The sequence below is a fragment of the Salarias fasciatus genome, chromosome 20 (assembly GCF_902148845.1).
Source record: "Salarias fasciatus chromosome 20, fSalaFa1.1, whole genome shotgun sequence".
In the NCBI taxonomy this organism is placed as follows: domain Eukaryota; kingdom Metazoa; phylum Chordata; class Actinopteri; order Blenniiformes; family Blenniidae; genus Salarias; species Salarias fasciatus.
This window is the reverse complement of record NC_043764.1, coordinates 33,081,767-33,100,212: the sequence shown is the minus strand read 5'-3', so window position 1 is coordinate 33,100,212 and position 18,446 is coordinate 33,081,767. Positions and strand designations below refer to the sequence as shown.

Genomic DNA, 18,446 nt, shown 5'->3' with positions numbered 1-18,446 from the left:
TGAGCCTGGTTCTGCAGGGTTCTTCTCTGAGCCTGGTTCTGCAGGGTTCTCCTCTGAGCCTGGGTCTGCAGGGTTCTCCTCTGAGCCTGGGTCTTCCTTGCTGATGTGGATCTGTTGGGTTTTCTCTGTAAACTGTCTGGAAGTGACTGTGTTGTAATTGGCGCTATATAAATAAAGCAGAATTGAACTGAATTGAACTGAATGTACTCCAGACTTTGCTTCTGGATCCGCCTCATGCTGGGCGCCTGTCCAGGGTAAGGGTTAGAGGGTTGGGGGTTGGGGGTTGGGGGTTAGGCGGTTGGTTGTTCCACATGTTGAAGTGTCCTTGAGAAAGACACTGAGTCCCAAACCGCTCCCAGGACTGAGCGGCTCACAATGCGGCATTCACCATTGGTGTATGAGTGTGAACAACAGGGTGAAATGCTTTGGGAGCCGCTCATGAGATGGATCAGAGTCTGATCTCGGCCTGGACCCGAACCTGGACCCGGGCCTGGACAGGTGTCAGGATACAGGATAGGCGGGCACAGTCACGTGAGTTCTGCGGCTTTGCGTCTGGGACCCGAGTCCTCGCTGCTGAGTCCTGTCTGCTTGTTGTCTGCAGGTTGCTGAGGAGCTGGTGACGCTGGCCTACGAGAACGGAATCAACCTGTTCGACACGGCTGAAGTCTACAGCGCCGGCAAGTCAGTAGCGTCCCGTCTTCACAGCCTCGTGGCCGATGCCACTTTGGAGACTGACGGTGTCCTCCATGTCTGCAGGGCCGAGGAGGTGCTGGGAGGCGTCATCAAGAAGAAAGGATGGAGGTGAGGTGTCCTCTGCTCTGGCCGTCACGGCGTCTGACTGGAGAGACCGTAACACTCTGAAAAGGTCAAGACTTGACTCACTGCAGCAAGGACTGAATAAAGTGTCTCCAGACGGGACGTCCACCACGTCCATCGCACCACGGCCCCCTGCTGTGAATAGAGAACACAGTGCTTCACTGACTCCACTGCCTGCCAGAGTGGGAGTGTTTCTGAACACTGCTCCAACCAATGAGGACGTTTCAGACGGAGGTCATTCTGTTTCAGTTCAGAAACATGTTAGCTACTGTCTGTTTCCATGGAAACAGCAGAAACACTGAGAAGTAGGTAGTTTTCGTTTTGGTCCACTAGTTGGTGCTGTTGTTTATGTAATGAAACCACACACACACACACACACACACACACACACACACACACACACACACACACACACACACACACATTAAATTGATTAAATGAAATAAGTTTTCTTCCTCCCACTCCCTTTCAGGCATAATGAAATCCTGTTACTTGTTACACTGTTTATTGCTCCTGTGAATATGTTTCCTTTTCTTTGTGCATTATTGTATAGCAATTGCCTGAAATGAACGAATAAATACAAAATACAATACACACACACACCCACACACTCTGTAGAGAACACTACACTGTAGACAGGAACACTGAGAGAAGCTTGGTGTTTCTCGGTGAAGCCCGGTGTTTCATGAGGTTCTGACTGAACTCTTTCCTGTCGCTCCCTTCGGGCTCATACCGGATCTCTGAAGCTCTTCTCAGAATAAATCCAGGACTGACTGCCGTGTTCCCAGGGTTCCGTGTGGTTCTTCACCTTGTGTCTGTTTTGCCCTGCAGGCGTTCCAGTTTGGTGATCACCACTAAAATCTTTTGGGGAGGAAGGTTGGTTCACGCTGTGTCTTCTGTCTTGTCTGGAAGTGGACTCGCGGTGCTGGCCCCCCACAGGGAGGCCGCCGCTCCGCCTCCCTGCGTGACGAGGCCAACACGGCGTTCTGCCTCCGCTCGTCACATGGGCGTGTGTGGAGCCCATAAAGACACCTGATGTTCACGCATTCTACCTCCGTTTCTTATTTAATCTGTATTTATGTAAACCTGAGACTCAGACAGACGTGGCCAGGCATGGAGTGAACAGCGATCAGGAGGGGAAGTGCTTCAACACTTCACTGACTGAGCAGAAAAAGACATGTTGAACCCCTGCAGGGAGCCAGAGTGGGCTTGTAGATCAGCCACAGTGAAGAATCTCATTAGAAAGAGTTTCTCTGGGAAGCGTCTGTCGTCCAGCTGCAGCAACAAGCTGTTTCCCAGCAATTAAAGAGAATCTGGAGGTATTTTAACTTCAGTTTCCAGAAAAACTCAGTTTGTCACTGGTTTTCGTTTCAGAGCGGAGATGGAAAGAGGACTCTCCAGGAAACACATCATTGAAGGTGAGAGCTGGGCATCATGAGGCCCGCGGACCGGGCGTGGCCGTCTGGATGTGCTGACCGGCCCTCAGGGGTTGTTAGTGTTCGTGATGCTCAGAGTTCTCTATTTAATTATGTTATTTCAGTTTATTATCATTAAAAATATTAATAACACCTTCACTGAAATTTGGGGTTTCAAAGCGATGTATATATACATACACTTATTTTATTTATTTACTGAACTCGATGTTTTGAAGAATTGACTGGTGACTCCTGGATACAGGCTGGGAGGGAGTGAGGAACGGTGACGCTACAGCTCAATAAGACAGCGACAGCCTGATTTCCACCCAGAGACCGTTTTCCTGTCGTCTCAGACCTCGGTGGTGCTGCTGGACCTCCCTGTGGTCCAGCCCCGCCAAATACAAAATACAGAAAGTATAAAAACTAATTAAATAGTATATTACAATTATCCAGAAAAGAATATTATACTAAAGAGTTAGAAAAAAGAAAAGATAACATTAAAGGCATGTGGAAATTAACAGTAAAACTATTCAAGTCTGCCCAAATGTTTTTTTTTTGTGAGGACAGACACATTAGCAACACAGAAGACATAGTTGAGGGATTCAGTGACTATTTTGTAAGTGTTGGGGAGAAGTCGGCTGCGAAAATTGGAGGAAATCAGATCATTGATCCAACTGTTTTTGATCAAGGAATCCAAATTCAATCTTTTTAAGCAAGGTGGAAACCAAAGAGGTCATCGATACAGTAAAGTCATTCAAAAACAAGACTTCAACTGATTGCAATGGGATTGACATGACGATAGTGAAAAATGTAATACATAGTAAAGCAAATCCACTAACCTACATCTGTAACCTCTCTTTTACTACTGGAGTTTTTCCACAGAAAATGAAGATGGCCAAAGTCATCCCACTTTACAAATCAGGTGATAGCAAATTATACTAAAATTATTGTCCGGTGTCTTTATTGTGCCGGTTCTCAAAGGTACTGGAAAAACTGTTTGAAAAGAGACTTAAAGTTTTCTTGGAAAAATTCAACATTTTGTCGGACAGCCAGTATGGGTTCAGAGAACAAAGATCAACTGCACTTGCATTGCTTGACCTAACTGAAGAAATATCTAGCTGTATTGATAAAAGTAATCATGTGATCAATGTTTTTGTGGATCTAAAAAAAGCATTTGATACAATTGACCATGATATATTATTTATGAAAATGGAAAGATGTGGGATTAGAGGCATTGTTCTGGAATGGTTAAGAAGTTACATGGGAAATCGCAAACAGTATGTACAGATTAGAGATTACAGATCATCATCTTTGGACATCACAGTTGGAGTACCACAGGGCTCTGTATTGGGTCCAAAACTCTTTACATTGTTTATTAATGACCTATGTATGACATCCAAAAAATTTAAATTCATACTCTTTGCAGACGACACCAACATCCTATGCTCTGGAAAAAATTAAGGAATCTGATGCATGATGTAATGACAGAACTAACACATCTGAATCACTGGTTCAGGCTAAACAAAGTATCAATAAATATGGAAAAAACTAAATATATTTTATTTGGAAACAAAATGATAAAACTGAGGAACGGATGATTATAGATAATAACGAAATTGAACGAGTAACTGAGACTACATTTTTAGGTGTAATACTTGATGAACAGTTAAACTGGAAGCCACAAATAAAGAATATAAAAATAAAACTGGCAAAGAGTGTTGGATTACTGAGCAAAACTAAACCCTTTTTAAATTATAAAGCACAACATATTTTGTTCTCTTCATTAGTAATGCCACACCTCAGCTACTGTGTGGAGGTATGGGGCAAAACATATCCCAGCAATTTACAGTCACTTGTGGTACTTTAGAAAAAGGCAATAAGAATAGTGCACAAAGCTGGATACCCTGAACATACCAACAGACTGTTCTTGGAATCCAAGGAATTAAAATTCCCAGATCTGGTCAAATTTAAAACGGCAATACTTATGTTTAACGCAGGAAAAAAACACATTACCTGGTAATATACAAGTTTTGTTTTCCAATAGGCAAGGAGGGTATAATCTGAGAGGGGATAGTTTCACCGTACAACAAAAAAGAGCTTTTGTCTTTCAATTTGCGGTGTGGATTTATGGAATAAACTGAGGATCTAAGAAAAGCGCTAATTTGAGTGTGTTTAAAAGAAAATATAAAGATCTTGTGTTCAGCAACTATAGAAATGAATGAAAGTGTTTATGTTGAGAAAATGTTGAGTGATGCCAACCATTATCTCTAGTTATTAGGAAGTGAGAGAATTGGTGAACAATTTTGAAATGTGAATTTTTTTGTCTGATTCATGCTGATGATTTTGTAGAGGACAAAGGGGTAGGATTCAGAGAAGTTTTACTTCTTCCTTCTCCTTTTCCAATCTTGTGTTTTGTTTGTACTCTTGTAGATCCATAATAGGATGCATGTTTTTGAAATAAAGCCAATCAATCAATCAATCAATCAATCAATCAATCAATCAAAGCACAGGTAAAAGTGTGAACTGAGGGAGCAGGGTCAAAGCTGAATGCAGAGCATCAACTGCTCTCTGCTGGAAACCGATCAGCGCTCTCTCTGAACCAGGCCTGCGAGCCTCGCTGGACAGACTGCAGCTGGAGTACGTAGACGTGGTGTTCGCCAACCGGCCCGATCCCAGCACGCCCATCGAAGGTGAAGCATTTCCTCTGAGCACAGCAGGCTGAGTTCTTCTTTCTTTAACAGTTTTGTATCCTCAGTGAAAATCAGTTGAAGTTTGTTTCTTCAGTAACTTTCTGAAGTCAGGGAAATAATCAGTCTAAATATTTGCTTCTTCTTTTTTGATGAAAATCTCCACATCTGAAGAGTCCTGAGTGTTGAGCACTGTACATGATGATCTGAAGGGTCTGCTCACTCTGGCGTTCCTCTCCCCTCCTCCTCTGATCGCTGCTGGCTGTTCCTGTAGAGACGGTGAGGGCCATGACCCATGTGATCAACCAGGGCATGGCCATGTACTGGGGAACCTCCCGCTGGACCTCCATGGAGATCATGGTGAGTCTGTCCTCCTCTTGGTTCTGTACAGGAGGATCTGGCCTCCAGCTGACTGCAGACCATAGCTGCTCAAAGTCTGGACCCTGGTCCACATCCAGACCACAAGGCACATCAGTCCACCTTTTCATGAATAACAAAACTCTATTCAGGCGTTTTCTTTTTTAATTACCGTTTGATGAGTAAATGATTACATAGTTAGTGTTAAATAGAGTGTGGCTGAACACTGATCACAACAATCCAGAGAAGGTAGCGCCTCTTATCTTTATCATCTTTTCTCTCGCTTCATCTCTCCTCACTTCCAGCCACTGGAGCGGAGAGCTCCAATAAATGATAGGAACAGGCAGCCAATCAGAACAGCAGGTTTAATCCATCAGAAATCCAGGTTTAATTAATCAGAACAGCAGGTTTAATCCATCAGAAATCCAGGTTTAATTAATCAGAACACCAGGTTTAGCCAATCAGAACAGCAGGTTTAGTCAGATTACAGCCAATCAGAAGCAGAGTAGCAGAGTATGGTGGGCTTCGGCTAACAGTCCAGAACAGATGCATTTCCAACTACATTGAAAGAACCAGTTGGCACAACGTAGTGATGAGAAAGAACGATAACAAAAATAACTAAATATAAATCAGTGATTAAAAAACATCAGAATTAATAAAATAGTTCCTTTTCAATAGTTTTTCCCTTTGTCCTTGAATTTTGGCACCATGTTGAATTACTTCCTGACAGTAGTCTTCAAAGCAGGTTTGGATTCTGACCAATATGTAGAATTTTCCTAAAATCAAAACAAGTTTTACAAAGTAAATAAGTCTTTATTCTTCTCAATGTAATCCAAGCAAATAAAATGTCCTTTTCTCTCAGTTTGTCCAGTGTTTCTGTTAAAACACTGCAGAATCAATACATCAATGAAGGAAATGAGCTGATGTGTTGGTTCTCCTGGACCGGCCCGGTTCCTCATGTGGACCTGTGCTCTTCTGCAGGAGGCCTACTCCGTGGCCCGCCAGTTCAACCAGATCCCCCCCATCTGCGAGCAGGCGGAGTACCACATGTTCCAGAGGGAGAAGGTGGAGGTGCAGCTGCCCGACCTCTTCCACAAGATCGGTGAAGCAGCTTCACACCTCTGCAGGAGGAAGCAGTCCTTCACCTGAGCCAGAGACCAGAAACCAATAGAAGAAATACTCAATAATGAACCAACAACACTGATTTGCTTTTCTCGTCTCATTGAGTTTTGTATTTGTTGTTAATTAAGATCAGCTGTAAACACTGAGACTCACATTCAATTCACAGTTTTGAACACTTCAATTCTCATATTGTAATCAGGATGTTAGAATAGTTTCATGGAAAATACTTAAACAGGAATTTTATTTCTTATAGTTTGATTATATAAATCACTGATTAACAACAGCATTGTTAATTAGCATCTTTGCTTTGTTTAATTGGCATAATTCATTGTTAGTGGTTATTGGATCAAATATTGTGGTTTCAAAGGGAATCAGAAAGCACTTTTTACCAACAGGTTCCATTATTTCAGTGAATGTTGGATGTTTGTATTTCAGATATTTATATTTGAAACACCAGCTGCTGGAAATTCTTAATAACTATAAGGACCAGCGTGAGTTTTAGACCAACAGACTGACGACATCTTTGCTGGTCCTCTCTTTCTGACAGACCTTTATGAGGCTTAAGACTGGATTCTGGGTTAGAACTAGGTTTAGGGTCTGGGTTGGGGTTCAGCATTTATTTTTGATGGTTAAGGTTAAAGTAAGGGGCGGGGAAATACATTATCTCAATGAATGTCCTCACAACCAGAAGTACAAAAGTGTGTGTGTGTGTGTGTGTGTGTGTGTGTGTGTGTGTGTGTGTGTGTGTGTGTGTGTGTGTGTGTGAGAGAGATGACCACTGAGCAGTGTGTTTCCTGGGCTGTGTCTGGCAGGCATCGGGGCGATGACCTGGTCTCCGCTGGCCTGTGGGATCCTGTCTGGGAAGTACAGCGTGGGCGTTCCTGCTCAGTCTCGAGCCTCGCTGAAGGTACCATCGTCCTCTGACTGGCGTCACCGTTACTGATCCATCCAGTCGCCCTGCTGCGCTGTCTCCACCACAGGGCCGCTTCGGGAGCATCCACCTGGAGTTTTCAGTCTCCACTGAACTCTAAACAATAATTCACCGATTTTTTTTTTTTTTTTTTTGACGAGTTTCAGTCAATGTGGTCTCATTTATTTTCACCAGGAGCTCTGAGATGTGCACACTACTGAAGATCTGTATCTGAGAAACCCAGAGACAGAGGAAACCAGCTGATATTGGTTTAAACATTTTCATCCATCATCCCTCCATCCATCCCTCCATCAATCCATCCATCCATCCCTCCTTCCATCCATCCATCCATCCATCCATCCATCCATCATCCATCCAGCCTTTTCTAGTGAACAGGATGAAGCCATGAGGCTCCTGGATCAAGGTCAAAATGTTAGAATTAGCCCTCCAGTGATTCCAGTGGCGTAAACCTGATCTTCAGACGGATCTGTGGCTCTGCAGGGTTCTGTGTGTGAGGGTCATTGCTGTTCTGGTTGTGTGGATCAGGGCTACCAGTGGCTGAAGGACAGGATCCTGAGCGAGGAGGGCAGCCGCCAGCAGCTGAAGGTGAAGGAACTGCAGGCGGTGGCGGAGCGGCTGGGCTGTACGCTGCCTCAGCTGGCCATTGGTGAGAGACAGCAGCCGCACATCGGTCCAGGAGGAAGTGAGCCTCATCAGATGTGTCTGCCTGCAGCCTGGTGTCTGAGGAACGACGGGGTGAACGCCGTCCTGCTGGGAGCCTCCAGAGCCGATCAGCTGATGGACAACATCCGAGCTGTTCAGGTCAGACACCCGACGGCCCAAAACCAGAAAGGGAAGGTTTCACAGGGAAACAGCAGCTCTGTTCTCGCAGAACCGTCTGGGTTCATGACATAATTTAAGATCAGTCCTTCTGAGTAACTGAGATATTTCCAAACACTTTTAAATGCCAGGTTCTGTTCAGTTTCATTGATATTATACTGATTTACTTTCCAACTGTAGCTGAGGTTTATTGTTTCTTTCATCAATTCCATCAAATCTTCTTTGATTGGACGAGTTTGCTGATCCTCATCCCAGTCGCTTCACACTTAGCAGCAAACCGCCCAGTGCATGCTGGTCCAGGTTCAATGAAGCCAACAGGACAACACCATCTGTGAAGACCAGAGATGAAGTGACCCTCCTTCTAGTCTTTGGTCCATGAACCGGACCCCCTCTGGCCTCTAGCTGCATCTATAAATTCTCTCCATAAAAATTGTGAACAGAAAAGGGCAGCCAAGAATCCAACATGCACCGCGAACAGGTCCGACGGCCCTGAACAAGGGGCCCTGGACTCCATATTCCCACAGCACCATCACAAGACACCACGAAGGGCGCTATGGAACGCCTTCTCCAAGTCCACAAAACACATGTGGACTGGTTGGGCGAACTCCCACGAGCCCTCAAGCACCCTATGGAGGGTCTAGAGCTGGTCCATTATTCCACGACCAGGACGAAAACTGCATTGTTCCTCCTGAATCCGAGGTTTGACTATCGGTGGAATCCTCCTCTCCAGTACCCTGGCAAAGACTTTCCCCGGGAGGCTGAGGAGCGTGATCCCCCTATAGTTGGAGCACACCCTCCGGTCCCCCTCTTAAAAAGGGGAACCACCACCCCGGTCTGCCAGTCCAGAGGTTCTGTCCCCAACCACCATGCCATGTTACAGAAACATATCAACCAAGACAGTCCTGAACATCCAGAGACTTCAGGTACTCAGGGCGAATCTCATCCACCCCCGGTGCCTTGAGACCAAGGAGCTTACTGACCACCTCGATGACTTCAGCTTGAGTGATGGACGAGTCCACCTCTGACACCTCAGCTTCTGCTTCCTCTATGGCTTCCTGAACTCCTCCCAATCCCCACCTGGCCTGCTGGAACCTGTAAGCTGCTTTGGGAGCCTTATGAGCCAACAAGGCTCAATAGGACTCCTTCTTCAGCTGGACGGCAGCCCTTACTTCCAGTGTCCACCACCGGGTTCAGTGGTTACCACCATGGCAGCAACCGCCTTAAAAGAATACTCCGAAGATTTTGGACCCATGCCTTATCCCGATCATTTACAGAGTGAGATAAGCTCATAAATACCTTTTTTGTGTCCGTTCGTCCAGTGCTAACAGCTGTTAGCATCGTAGTTAGCTTAGCTCAACTATGGCAGGTGAAGAGGAGACAGAGCCAGACTGAGAAAGTGGACAAAATCCTCCTTCCAGTGGTCCAGGGGACGGCGTATTAGCACGTGAAGTAAATCCGAATGGTTATAAAGCATTTTAAAAGACGTGTTTTCTTTTCAATCCCTTAAAATAACGTTTTAATACACACAGATCTGCACAAGCATAGTGCTCCGTGGAAGGATATACCGGAGCACAGCGGCTGAGTCTGTGGCTTCTACTGCTGTGCTCCGGTATATCCTTCCGCGGAGCACTGCCATGCGCAGGTCTGTGTATCAAAACATTATTTTAACGGATTGAAAAAAAACCACGTCTTTTAAAATGCTTTATAACCATTCGGATTTACTTCGCGTGCTAATACGCCGTCCCCTGGACCACTGGAAGGAGGACTTTGTGCACTTTCTCAGTCTGGCTCTGTCTCCTCTTCACCTGCCATAGTTGAGCTAAGCTAACTACGATGCTAACAGCTGTTAGCCAGGCACTGGACGAACGGACACAAAAAAGGTATTTATGAGCTTATCTCACTTTGTAAATGATCGGGATAGGGCGTGGGTCCAAAATCTTCGGAGTATTCCTTTAAGACCTTACGACCACAGCTCCGGGCAGCTGCTCCGACAATGGAGGTAGAGAACATGGTCCAATGGGACTCCATGTCCCCAGCCTCCCTCGGGACATGAGAGAAGCTCTCCTGGAGGTGGGAGTTGAAAACCCTGCTGACAGAGGGTTCCACCAGACGTTACCAGCAGACCCTCACAACACGTTTGGGTCTGCCAAGTCTGTCCGGTTTCCTCCTCAACCAGTGAATCCAACTCATCAGTCCACAGCTCTGCTCCTCTCTTCACCCGAGTGTCCAAAACATGAGGTCAGAGGTCAGATGACACGACAACAAAGTCGATCATCGACCTCCGACCTAGAGTGTCCTGGTGCTAGGTGGACTTATGGACCCCCCTGAGCTCGAACATGGTGTTCGTTATGGACAAACTGTGGCTAGTCAGAAGTCCAATAACAGAACACCACTCGGGTTCAGATCGGGGAGGCCGTGCGATCCAATCACCCCCCTCCAGGTCTCACTGTCGCTGCCCACGTGGGCGTTGAAGTCCCCCAGTAGAACAATGGAGTCCCCAGATGGAGCACTGTCCAGCACCCCTCCCAGGGACTCCAAGAAGGCCGGGTACTCTGCTCTGCTGTTCGGCCCGTAAGCCGAGACAACAGTGAGGCACCTGTCCCCGACCCAAAGGACCAGGGACCAGACCCTCTGGTTCACTGGGGAGAACCAGCCCTTCTCGAGAGGTTGGGTTCCAGAGCCCAGGCTGTGTGTGGAGGTGAGCCCGACTATATCTACCCGGTACCTCTCAACCTCCCTCACAAGCTCAGGCTCCTTCCCCCCATCGAGGCGACCTTCCATGTCCCTAGAGCCGGTCTGTGTCTGGGGATCGGGTCACCGGTCACCCAATGCACACTGTGGCCGGAGCCCAACGGTTCCCCCGGCGGGTGGTGAGTCTACCGTGTGGAAAAAAGCATGACCACCAGACACTCACATGTGAGCCCCAACCCCGGCTTGGCTCCAGGGTGGGGTCCTGGCTGGGCCATACCGGGCAACGCCACACTCCTTGTATTGTGTTCACTGATCTGCTGCTGTCACCCAGGACCTGTTCGCTATGGGAAACCCTACCAGGGGAATAAAGCCCCAGACAACATATGTCCTGGATCATGTGGGCTCTCAAACTCCCCGACCACAACGAGGCGGCAGCTCTCAAAGAAGAAACTAAGTTAACTTCAATAATGGCCGATAGCATTACTGAAGACAGTCTTGCGGTTGTATTGACAGTGTTATTGTAGGCGTAGTGACTCCAGACTCTCCGGTCACTGAAAAGAGTCAAGAGAGGGACGGTTGTGATTCTCCTCTGATCTCACTTCACAGGTTCTGCCAAAGTTATCGCTCTCGGTGGTTTCTGAAGTGGACGGTATCCTGGGAAACAAGCCCAACAGTAAAAAAGACTTCAGGTCCTAAGAGACCTGGTGACGGACCGCTGACAGCTTTAATGCCATCTGCCTCTGGAGAGGAGCCGGGAGCCTGGCCTGATGGGTGACGGCGGCCTCAACATGTGAATTAGAGGCTCCGTTCATGAACTTGTCTTTTACAGTGATATATCATCTAGACGTGGTGATCCTGTGGAAGAGGAACGTTTCTTCTTCTGTTTCATCATTACAATAAGAACTGTGCTCATGCTTTGGGAACAGAGAGTGGCAGTTCGCTCTCATCTGTCAGACACTTTAGCTTCTTAGAATCTCACAATGAAACTTCCAGTTTTATGTTCACGGATGGAGGCCAGCTGAGACTGACCCGGGGTGATTAGAAGTGAGCACTCTGTGTGTCTTTAGTCCTTCACTGTTTCCACCGTTCAGAAACTGTGCTCACTGTTCAGCTCTACATGAATGCTGCTTTACTCAGTCGTACTTATTTTCATGTTATAGCTCCAGTTTCACTAAAATAAAAGGGGACTATTTTAACCTGAGTAACGTTTTAAAAGATGTTTAAAGAGTCAATCCCCTCCAAGACTATTCAAAACAAACGCCACTGTGTGCCATTTATATCACATCTCGTCAAATCTGTGGGAAAAATATTCTATTATGTTTATTTAATCATATCATTATTTCCACAGGGGTATATTTTCTGTGGGATTTAGAGCATAAAAGGCTGCTAACACATTTCATTCCATTTATAAATATGTGCTGGTGTAGTTTACAGGCACAGAGACTGAATATGCTGTCACCATGTTTCCCAGTTGAACAGATTAGGACATTAACTGAGAGGAAGAGCTGGTTTTCAGACAGAGATACGAGATGTGGATCAGAGTTGATCTGCTGAGAACAGAAGTGTCATGTTTGGTTTAAACTCACCACAAACAGTACAGACTTCAACATGTCCCACTACTATTTCATTGTTATGCCTGTTATGAAGACATGATTGTTATTTTTGAAGCAATGAGTGAATTATGGGTGAAATCTGGACACCTGTCAAATAAAGAGAGAAACTCAGTCGGATTATTGTTATTCCATCAAGACTGAAGAAGATGGGTGAAGGGGAGGCTTCATGCAGGAAAACATTGTCAGATTCAAGTTCATAGATTTAATGATCAGAGACCGTTTGGATCGGGAAGTTTTCCATCAGGGGATCGATGTGCCGCTCAGCCCGACTGAAGCGCACAGCTGAGAATCAACAAAAACACCAGGCTGCTTCAGAGGTGTGTGTGTGTGTGTGTGTGTGTGTGTGTGTGTGTGTGTGTGTGTGGGGGGGGGGGGGGGGGGGGGGGGGGGGGGGGGGGAGACACTGTTGAATCTATTAAACGATCATCCAGGACAGCGCAAGAAGCAAAACCAAGAACATCTACATTTCCTCATAAAATCCCAGCTTTATTATGTGTTCCTGAAGGTTCAGAGGCAGAAGTCCGCATATGATACACACGGTCCATCAAACATCATTCTGAGACGTGATGTCCTCTTTGGTAACGCTGTGACCTGGGTGACATTTTTAATGTTTCTTAGTGTTTAATCTCTGAATGGTCCCACTGGCTGGGATCACTTTTCTCTAAAATGTGAGTAATGATTACAGTTCTTACTGACAGACCGGATCAGATGCTGACGTACAAATCATGGAATAATGAAAAAGTGCTGGTTTTAGCGGCTCAGCGTTTCCTCATCCCACCGAGGCTGATCTCCAGAGAGAGCAGTTTAACAGCCACTAATAAACCCTTTAATGTGCTTCATGTTGGGTTTGCTCCACATCAGGTTCACCTTGAGGCCAACTCTCATTTCTGTCCCCCGAACAATCAGGAAGTCCTTAATATGACGGCTGATAATGGAGCCATGACAGCGGAGTAAACAGCTGATAGGCTGACGCAGTCTGACTGTCCCCAAACCAAAGACGAGATTCACCCGGACGAGACGCAGACGAAGACAGAGTCAGAAAACGATGTCGCACTGGTACTGAGCAGGGTCTCTCTTATCCACCGCCGTCTGGAACACCGTGGTGGCCTTCTCACACTCCTGATTCTTGAACTTTGCAGGAATCTGCAGGAAGGAAAGCAGAGAGGTTTTAGTTCTGCCGCTGCTGAAGCAGCTCGGGGTCGTCTTCTGCGGCGCCACGGATCACCTGGTTGCACACGGCTTTCCCGTAACGCACGAACGTAGCGAAGTGTTCGCAGTTGAGGAAGAAGAGGTCGTATTTGAACTCCTGGTGGAGGAGGATGTCGCAGCGCTTCCTCATCAGCTCCGGCTCCGACGGCCTGAAGTTGTGACGGTTGTTGCTGATCAGGACGTGAGCGCCGTCCGGGACCTTGACCTCGCCCAGCGGCACCCTGCGGATCTTGGTCTGGCCCAGCAGCAGGTCTCCGCAGTATGGGAACCAGCCCTCCAGAGTGCCTCGTATCCGCCGCATCACCTGCCCCTCCTCTGAAACACACAGCAGCGGCAGTCAGCCCGAGGTCCGGCAGGCCGGCAGGCCGGCGCGCCTCCGGCAGGCCGGCGCGCCTCCGGCAGGCCGGCAGGCCGGCGCGCCTCCGGCAGGCCGGCGCGCCTCCGGCAGGCCGGCGCGCCTCCGGCAGGCCGGCGCGCCTCCGGCAGGCCGGCGCGCCTCCAGCAGGCCGGCGCGCCTCCGGCAGGCTGGGTGGGGAGATGTTCCGCTGGATGAGGGTCTGGACTCTGGTCCGTTCTGACACACCACTGTTCTTTGTTCCAGATGTTTCCGTTGCCGCTCAGCTGGATGTTCCTGCTGGAAGCTCAACCTCCACCTGAATCTCACACCTGTTCAGACTCTCACAGGTTTTCTCCGTCTCCCTCCACCCTGCCTCCCGGTGGACGGTGTCTCCTCTGTCTCCAACACCTCAAACTTTATGCTTTATGTGGTTTGAGGAGAAAAACTGGACGATTTCAAAGGCTGAGTGTTGGCGTTGTTTGTGGTGTGTGTGGGGCAGGCTGTGGTGTGTGGTGTGTGTGTGTGTGTGTGTGTGTGTGTGTGTGTGTGTGTGTGTGTGTGTGTGTGTGTGTGTGTGGGGGGGGCAGGCTGTGGTGTGTGGTGGGTGTGTGTGTGTGTGTGTGTGTGTGTGTGTGTGGGGCAGGCTGTGGTGTGTGTGGGGCGGGCTGTGGTGTGTGTGTGTGTGTGTGTGTGTGTGTGTGTGTGTGTGTGTGTGTGTGTGTGTGTGTGGGGCGGGCTGTGGTGTGTGTGTGTGTGTGTGTGTGTGTGTGTGTGTGTGTGTGTGTGTGTGTGTGTGTGTGTGTGTGGTGTGTGTGTGTGTGTGTGGTGGGCGGGGCAGCAGGAGCCAGGCTGCTATTTCTGTTGTTATAAATCTCAGTCTTATAATCATTACTTATTGTAGATCAAAATGTCCCTTTCGTCCTCTTGTTCTCTGGGACAAAGAAATCCTTCACATCTTGTCACATTTTCAGACTTTCAGAGGACGAGTCTTCAACAGCATGAAGACACGTCTCAGCAGAGGACGCCGCGGGTCCATCGCTCCTCACCGGACACCGCGAAGTGGATGACGAAGCCGTCCTCGTCGTACACGCCCCAGTGAGAGTACCCGATGGGGTAGGAGAACTCGATCAGGTCTCCGAACCGGGCCGCAGAGACCACCTCCCTCACCTGGAACACACCCGAGAGAACACCGCAGGTAACCAGTCTGCTGCACCCAGCAGGAACTGGTCCAGCTGCATTACTGAGGAACAGGTCTGCAACACACACACACACACACACACACACACACATACACACACACACGTTTGTACTTCTATAGTTGTGAGGAACCTATTTGTAACCCTAAACCAAAAATCAAGTCTGAACCTCAAAAAGGTCAAAAAAGGTCTGTCCAACAGTGAGGACCGGCAAAAATGTCCTCACTTTCTGAAAATTGTCCTCACTTGTAAGGTTAAAAACCCCCATGGTCCTCACAGAAGGTCCTCACAACTATAGCTGTACAAGTACACACACACACACACACACACACACACACACACACACACACACACACACACACACACACACACACACACACACACACACACACACACACACACACACACACTCACACACACTTACATACACACAAACTCACACACAAACTCGCACACAAGCACACGCACACACACACACACACACACACACACACACACACACTCTCTCTCTCTCTCACATACACACACACACACACACACACACACACACACACTGACCTGCTCCTGGTAGTCCATGGCTGGGTGTTCTAACTTCTCTGGTTTTGTCAAACAGATTCAGATTGAGAGAAGACAACGAAGGAGGAGGAGGAGGAGGAGGAGGAGGAGGAGGAGGAGGAGGAGGAGGAGGAGGAGGAGGAGGAGGAGGATTCAGACCTGGGACTTCAGTCATGTGACCAGTGTTGCCAGGTTGGGCGAGTTCCTTCTTTTGAACCTGGGCTGGTAAAGTAGCTCTGGGCGGGTTGATGAAATTAGTTGTGGTTTTCCAGGATGTGACGGTTTTTAGAAACTACTTCCACCTGTTTCCAAACCCCTGATGCCACTCAGCGTGATCACGGAGCCATACCCACCATACCACAACGCCATGAGGCCCTCCTCCGGCTCTGATTGGCTGGAATTCACTACATTCACTGATTGGACTGGTTTGTTTTTTATATATTGTGTGTGTGTGTGTTCTGCAGGGTTCTCCTCTGGGCCTGGTTCTGCAGGGTTCTCCTCTGAGCCTGGTTCTGCAGGGTTCTCCTCTGGGCCTGGGTCTGCAGGGTTCTCCTCTGAGCCTGGTTCTGCAGGGTTCTCCTCTGAGCCTGGTTCTGCAGGGTTCTCCTCTGGGCCTGGTTCTGCAGGATTCTCCTCTGGACCTGGTTCTGCAGGGTTCTCCTCTGACCCTGGTTCTGCAGGGTTCTCCTCTGGGCCTGGTTCTGCAGGATTCTCCTCTGGACCTGGTTCTGCAGGATTCTCCTCTGGACCTGGTTCTGCAGGGTTCTCCTCTGACCCTGGTTCTGCAGGGTTCTCCTCCTCTGAGCCCGGTTCTGCAGGGTTCTCCTCTGGGCCTGGTTCTGCAGGGTTCTCCTCTGAGCCTGGTTCTGCAGGGTTCTCCTCCTCTGAGCCCAGTTCTGCAGGATTCTCCTCTGGACCTGGTTCTGCAGGGTTCTCCTCTGGGCCTGGTTCTGCAGGGTTCTCCTCCTCTGAGCCTGGTTCTGCAGGGTTCTCCTCCTCTGAGTCTGGTTCTGCAGGGTTCTCCTCTGGGCCTGGTTCTGCAGGATTCTCCTCTGGACCTGGTTCTGCAGGGTTCTCCTCTGAGCCTGGTTCTGCAGGGTTCTCCTCTGAGCCTGGTTCTGCAGGGTTCTCCTCTGGGCCTGGTTCTGCAGGGTTCTCCTCTGGACCTGGTTCTGCAGGATTCTCCTCTGGACCTGGTTCTGCAGGGTTCTCCTCTGACCCTGGTTCTGCAGGGTTCTCCTCCTCTGAGCCCGGTTCTGCAGGGTTCTCCTCTGGGCCTGGTTCTGCAGGGTTCTCCTCTGAGCCTGGTTCTGCAGGGTTCTCCTCCTCTGAGCCTGGTTCTGCAGGGTTCTCCTCTGGGCCTGGTTCTGCAGGATTCTCCTCTGGACCTGGTTCTGCAGGGTTCTCCTCTGAGCCTGGTTCTGCAGGGTTCTCCTCTGAGCCTGGTTCTGCAGGGTTCTCCTCTGGGCCTGGTTCTGCAGGGTTCTCCTCTGGACCTGGTTCTGCAGGATTCTCCTCTGGACCTGGTTCTGCAGGGTTCTCCTCTGACCCTGGTTCTGCAGGGTTCTCCTCCTCTGAGCCCGGTTCTGCAGGGTTCTCCTCTGAGCCTGGTTCTGCAGGGTTCTCCTCTGAGCCTGGTTCTGCAGGGTTCTCCTCCTCTGAGCCCAGTTCTGCAGGGTTCTCCTCTGGGCCTGGTTCTGCAGGATTCTCCTCTGGACCTGGTTCTGCAGGGTTCTCCTCTGGGCCTGGTTCTGCAGGGTTCTCCTCCTCTGAGCCTGGTTCTGCAGGGTTCTCCTCCTCTGAGTCTGGTTCTGCAGGGTTCTCCTCTGGGCCTGGTTCTGCAGGGTTCTCCTCTGGACCTGGTTCTGCAGGGTTCTCCTCTGAGCCTGGTTCTGCAGGGTTCTCCTCTGAGCCTGGTTCTGCAGGGTTCTCCTCTGGGCCTGGTTCTGCAGGGTTCTCCTCTGGGCCTGGTTCTGCAGGGTTCTCCTCTGGGCCTGGTTCTGCAGGGTTCTCCTCCTCTGAGTCTGGTTCTGCAGGGTTCTCCTCTGGGCCTGGTTCTGCAGGGTTCTCCTCCTCTGAGCCTGGTTCTGCAGGGTTCTCCTCTGGACCTGGTTCTGCAGGGTTCTCCTCTGGGCCTGGTTCTGCAGGGTTCTCCTCTGGGCCTGGTTCTGCAGGGTTCTCCTCTGAGCCTGGTTCTGCAGGGTTCTTGCTCATGTGGATCTGTTGGGTCTGCTCTGTAGAAGTGTCTAGAAATGACAGTGTTTGAATTGGCGCTTCATAAATAAAGCTGAGTTGAATTGAATTACATGCCGGCAAACGAGCCAGAATTTGTGAACCGTGGAGGTCGTTGAGGGACTCGTATTCTTTCTTTTTGCTTCTTTGCAAAGAAGAGACGGGCTGAGTTTTTCCAAAGACTCCCGGCAGCAGAAGAGACGCTGCCAAGGAGAGAACCGGAGTGGAGCTGAGGAGACATCAGGGAGGAGTGGAGCAGCTCTGAGGAGCTCTGCTCGGCTCCTGATGTTTCTATACGCCAAGAAAATGACTTTTCAGTGAAGCGTGAGGCTGTGTTTTGGTCATGAAAATTCAGTAACTTATGAAGTCATGATAAAGTCACTGAAAATCAGAGGTGAGAAAGTGTCTGAACCCTGGTGACACTATATAGATATTATATTATGGTCTGTAGAACCCCAAATCAACC

General features: G+C 48.7%; 2 protein-coding genes across 2 annotated transcripts in view; one reads left to right on the top strand and one right to left on the bottom strand.

Annotated features, from left to right (window-relative positions):
- The window catches only part of LOC115407998 (voltage-gated potassium channel subunit beta-2-like), a 49,592-nt gene extending 38,043 nt beyond the window's left edge, over positions 1-11,549 (top strand). Inside the window, exons 5-15 of the mRNA XM_030118570.1 lie at positions 602-681; positions 757-801; positions 1,648-1,692; positions 2,191-2,234; positions 4,835-4,921; positions 5,193-5,278; positions 6,257-6,377; positions 7,210-7,304; positions 7,854-7,974; positions 8,041-8,129; positions 11,445-11,549. Coding sequence (XP_029974430.1) covers positions 602-681; positions 757-801; positions 1,648-1,692; positions 2,191-2,234; positions 4,835-4,921; positions 5,193-5,278; positions 6,257-6,377; positions 7,210-7,304; positions 7,854-7,974; positions 8,041-8,129; positions 11,445-11,534 — 903 coding nt within the window. The 3' untranslated portion in view covers positions 11,535-11,549. The remainder of the gene's footprint in view (positions 1-601; positions 682-756; positions 802-1,647; positions 1,693-2,190; positions 2,235-4,834; positions 4,922-5,192; positions 5,279-6,256; positions 6,378-7,209; positions 7,305-7,853; positions 7,975-8,040; positions 8,130-11,444) is intronic.
- Positions 11,550-12,916: 1,367 nt separating this feature from the next.
- Positions 12,917-15,862, bottom strand: LOC115408303 (phospholipase A and acyltransferase 4-like). Its single transcript, XM_030118971.1, has 4 exons — positions 15,752-15,862; positions 15,044-15,164; positions 13,677-13,975; positions 12,917-13,594 (listed from the first exon to the last, which is right to left on the bottom strand). The coding sequence occupies exons 1-4, from the start codon at positions 15,767-15,769 to the stop codon at positions 13,487-13,489; spliced, it is 546 nt and encodes a 181-aa protein (XP_029974831.1). The 5' UTR covers positions 15,770-15,862; the 3' UTR covers positions 12,917-13,486.
- Positions 15,863-18,446: the final 2,584 nt, after the last annotated feature.

Coding starts and splice junctions, on each gene's coding strand:
- LOC115408303 (XM_030118971.1), bottom strand. Junction 13,976..15,043: donor CATCCACTTCGCGGTGTCCG/GTGAGGAGCGAT, acceptor TGTGTGTTTCAG/AGGAGGGGCAGGTGATGCGG. Junction 13,595..13,676: donor GGAAAGCCGTGTGCAACCAG/GTGATCCGTGGC, acceptor TCCTTCCTGCAG/ATTCCTGCAAAGTTCAAGAA.